At 33.4% G+C, this 4,606-nt stretch overlaps 1 protein-coding gene across 1 annotated transcript; it reads right to left on the minus strand.

Moving 5' to 3' along the window:
* Nucleotides 1-288: 288 nt before the first annotated feature.
* LOC111899022 (putative pumilio homolog 8, chloroplastic) lies at nt 289-3,998 on the minus strand. The gene is made up of 5 exons (XM_023894902.3): nt 2,206-3,998; nt 1,958-2,120; nt 1,583-1,746; nt 1,219-1,477; nt 289-694 (listed from the first exon to the last, which is right to left on the minus strand). The coding sequence occupies exons 1-5, from the start codon at nt 3,375-3,377 to the stop codon at nt 587-589; spliced, it is 1,866 nt and encodes a 621-aa protein (XP_023750670.1). The 5' UTR covers nt 3,378-3,998; the 3' UTR covers nt 289-586.
* Nucleotides 3,999-4,606: the final 608 nt, after the last annotated feature.

The following is a 4,606-nucleotide window of genomic DNA, read 5'->3' on the forward strand; positions in this document are numbered from 1 at the left end:
ACTTTAGTTTTCAACTTTTACAAAATACCAACTTTCACCCCTACAAAAAAGATTAAAAAAAAAACAACCTTGCTCCAAGCTTAAACTCAGTTTATAATTTGGTACATAACTTCATTTCTCTTAACAATTTGCCCCCTCTTGTTTCCAATATTTCAAACAAGCCCAAACTACATTCACGACAACGGTTTTTCTTGTTACTAAAAAACCCCCATGCATTCATTGATGAGTTGTAGCATAGAATACATGATACAACCCCTTAATACAATGCGAGAAAGTCTGAAGCTCAAATAAAACAAACAAGAAATAACTAAAACATACATTGAACCTTTAAATATCTCGGAAATTACATAAACAACACCAATAGAAAAAACGACTTTAACCAACCGAAAGCCTTAAATGTTTTCCCTATGTTTCTATGACAATTGCAATAAACCAAAACCAATGACACCAAAACGAAAAACCAAATCGGGTTATTGAACACATAAGCACTGTCAAATTTTCAAATTTGGTCCTTCAAGATAATTTATGTGAATAAAGAGATGAAACTTGTAGTGAACACAGGAAACAACAACATTATGACAAATAGTCACTTCTTCAAAAGCTTGTGTGAGAAAATCCGCTTCGAATACGGGCTGTTTCTTGATATTGCTTTGTGTGACTCAATCGCTTTCACCAACAAATTATGAAGCGAGCCCTGTTAGAAAAAAAAATCATGTTATTTTCATTTTTGGCCCCTAGGTGTATACGATTTTTGAAATTTTGATCCCAACAAGTTTTATCTTGCAATTTTGGTTCTTCTTAAAGGTTTTTGTAACGTTTTTATATTTGGCACCAAAATTGCAAAAAACAACTACACTCATTGCCTAAATATAGTCACTTTACTTGGACCATGGAGCAAAAAGTTAAAAAGAACCCCTAAAAATAACCTAAATTGCAAGAAAAAACCTATTGGGACCAAAATTGCAAAATACAACAATATTTAGGTACAAAAATTGTAATCTATATAGTTTTCTGTAGTAACAAAAGGTATACCATACCCCTTGCCCCAACCAACATAGGGAAAACCCGCATCAGACTAAGCCAACATGAGAAAGGTAAATCACAATGTCACCATAATAAATGTCTAAGTGGTGACAAGTTTCTTTATTATAGCTTCCTATTTTTATTTTTTTCCTATTATTCTTTGTACTTTGACTAGAAAGAGAGAGTGGGGCCCACCTCAGCAACACGAAGAGCGGTTTGCACAACATAATTAGCATGCGGGTCTTGTAGCAGTTGTTCAAAATGAGTAGCGGAAAGCAGTTCACGGATGATCAATGACCGGGCCCGGTCATCGAGCACCGATAAACATTTTTCAACAACATGGCTACTAAATTTTTGTGTCGCAAGATGGACGTAATTGCCCTCGAATTGACTAGTCAACATCGATACCGCGGATGGGATTTTTAACTCCAATATAGATTGTACAACATAGTTTCTGCAATAAAAAAAATAGGAATTTAAAGATTATAGAGATTTGAAATGTTTTATGTAATTAAAAAAAGCAAATCTTTTTTTTTTTTTTTTTAATAATGTAGCTTACCCAAATGCATCTTGAGCTAGAAGAAGCCCGTTTGAAGAAATTTCAAGAACTAAGCTTTCTTGATGTTTTCCAATTGAGTGATTAATGCATCTTTGCAATACACAACACCCATGTTGATGTGTCGCAATGTCAACACAGAACTTTGCAGCAGCTTCAAAAATGAACTGTCACCCAACACGAATATAGGCCAATTTTAGTTGCAATTTCTATACTTTTAACCACAATTTCCCTTCTTTCTGTTTCATAAAGTAACATGATGCCACATTTGTATGTATAAACAAGATCTTACAAAGATCATGAACTCAATTAAAATACGCAAGATTTTGATTAAAAATGTTATCATATGCTAAAGAAGATTCAATATGAAGCACAAACCTTGTTATCTTCATTGCTGAGACACTGCAAACATCGCTGAATCACATGGTTTCCATTAAGATCCTTAATAAGAGCAAGAAACCCTGGTTCAAGTGCAGAAATAACCACCTTAATTTGTTTTCTTGTCTTTAGTGTCTCTATAAGCTTCTGCACCACCCTTGTCCTTTAACAAAAACCGATTTTTTTTTTAACATTAAAGAAGTGTTTGATTGAAGTTAATAAAGTTAAATAGAGAAAAAGAAAGTTACCCATGAGTGTTCAAAGAGATTTGAACAAGTTCCCTTGGTTCACGAGTGACCTCCATTAAAATAAACGTTCTTTGTTCTTCATTACAAACTTCAAGAAGCTTCTGCATAAGGTAATTCCCAAATGGATTCACCATAAGCTCAGCTACATGCCCAACAATTTCATCAAACACCATTTGTACATGTTCTTGATCTCCTTCATCAAAAACACTTTGAATATAACGACACCCATTTTGGTCTTTAGAAAACATATATATGTACCCTCGAGCATCTGCCAATGTTTTACATCTTAAAGGTGTGGGAAATGACCGATTTGCCATTGGAAATTGGGAGTGATTTGATTCCACATGTGACGACCTCTTTTCATGTAAAGAACACTTCTTGTGTTGTCCTCTAAAACCCCCAATTACTTTGTTGGAGTTTCTCACATGATTTACAGTTTCACCATGGATGATTAAACTATCTTCGTTTTGTGATGCGGTGTATAAACCATTCGAAAGAGGTAAATCTAAAGACGGAATTGCCCTTTGGTAAGCTACAGGGTATCGAAGATTTAACACATTCCGATTGAAATGCGATTGAGCGAACAAATTCTCAGCTCGAGGAGGCGGAATATGTTGATACCCGAAAAAAGGACTGAATTCAGTCGCGAACATGGGATTCCGGGAAGAATGAGATTGATTTACAGCATAATCGGAAAAGGGTTTGCTGAAATTGATTCGATTAGTTCCTACATTCGGATCACGAACTAAATCCTCTCCTTGATTACCTGATTCGCTAAACAAATTGTCATCAAATTTCTTCCCGAAATAGGGGAGTATCGAACTGTAAGTTCTAAACATCAGATGAGGTTTGGGGGTGGGATCATCTTTGGAGAAAAAACTCGAAAAGGAGCCATTAGATTGAAGAGAAGTGGCAGTAGCAGGGAAAATACATGGATTCTGCTTGTAACTACATGATGGGTCATCATCATACATACCATACATCATTCCGTTAATGGTCTGAGATAGAACAGGCTCATACCCATTATCATTGACATGTGATGGAAGATGATGCTGCTGATGATGATGATGATGGGTAAGTGATGATGTTGCATGAGGGATCTCACCCAACAACAATTCAAGCTCGTCATCATCCTTGATATTCTCATTAGTGATCTCAATTCGCTCAACCATCTTCAATAAATAACACACAGGAACAGAATTGTACAACAACAAAAACAAAAACAGAGAACTGAAGGAATTTTGAACAATAAAACGACAAGACAAGCTCAAAATTCAAAACAATCCGATCAATGAACACTTGAATCGAAAACCCACATGAAATTACCGATTTTCTTCATCTGGGTCGGCCTTGAAACAATCAAAAATTCCGATTGAAGAGTTGGGTTTTAATTAGGCGGACAGAAAAAACAAATCCCATTTCATCATCATCATCACCATCGTCTCCTTTTCAATTTCTGGGGAATTTTTATGAGTTTGGTGAAGCATGCAAAGATGAAGAAATATTGTATACACTAATACACATAGAGTATGAATGTTTAGTGTACACACCGGCTTACTTGTATGGCCTCACGCCATAAAAGCTGGAGAGCGGAACAGACACACACACAAAGTGAAATTGTGTGAAAAATACAAAAGATTGAGCAGAAAAAACATTAAAAATTAAAAATTACCCCTCAAGAGTTGATTCTTGAAGGGATCATAAATCATCAGAAATTAAACCAAAAAAGTAGGGATTTTATATATGATTTCTATTTCTACACATGATTTTCTACAAAACTTTTGAAAATTTCATCCATGAGTTTGTTATATAGAAATTTTGTAGTAACAAACCCTTCTAACTTTTTGCACCTTTAACGGCTGAAGATCTATTAAAAGGACCAAGGAAAATATAACTTATTTTTGACAAATATGCCCTTGTCTTGAAATATATTTACAAATTAATTATTATATTATACTAAAATCCAAAAGCAACACCAAAGATTAGTAATAAAGTTATTAACCGCTCGTATTTGAGAAATATAAAAGGGAGTGATTAGTAGATAATATTTTTTTGTCACATATAATAATTTTATGTTTTAAATGATTGTATAATTTGTATATTGTATAAGTCATCAAAATATAAATTATTGTGTACGATAAAAATTTGTTGTAATTTATGTTTTAAATGATTGTATAATCTGTGTATTGTACAACTCATTAAAATATAAATTATTATGTACGATAAAAATTTGTTGTGTACAAATCAGTTTCTATATACGAAATGTGAAATATATGATTTTAAAATGCTTATTTTAACCATAAGTATATAAAACAATTCATAAATAAAGTTTTAGTAGAAGTTTTGATAGCACTTTCATTCCTTTAAGACATTATAATTTGTACTTTCCATGTTAGAATAT

The sequence above is a fragment of the Lactuca sativa genome, chromosome 9, assembly GCF_002870075.4.
Source record: "Lactuca sativa cultivar Salinas chromosome 9, Lsat_Salinas_v11, whole genome shotgun sequence".
Taxonomy (NCBI): domain Eukaryota; kingdom Viridiplantae; phylum Streptophyta; class Magnoliopsida; order Asterales; family Asteraceae; genus Lactuca; species Lactuca sativa.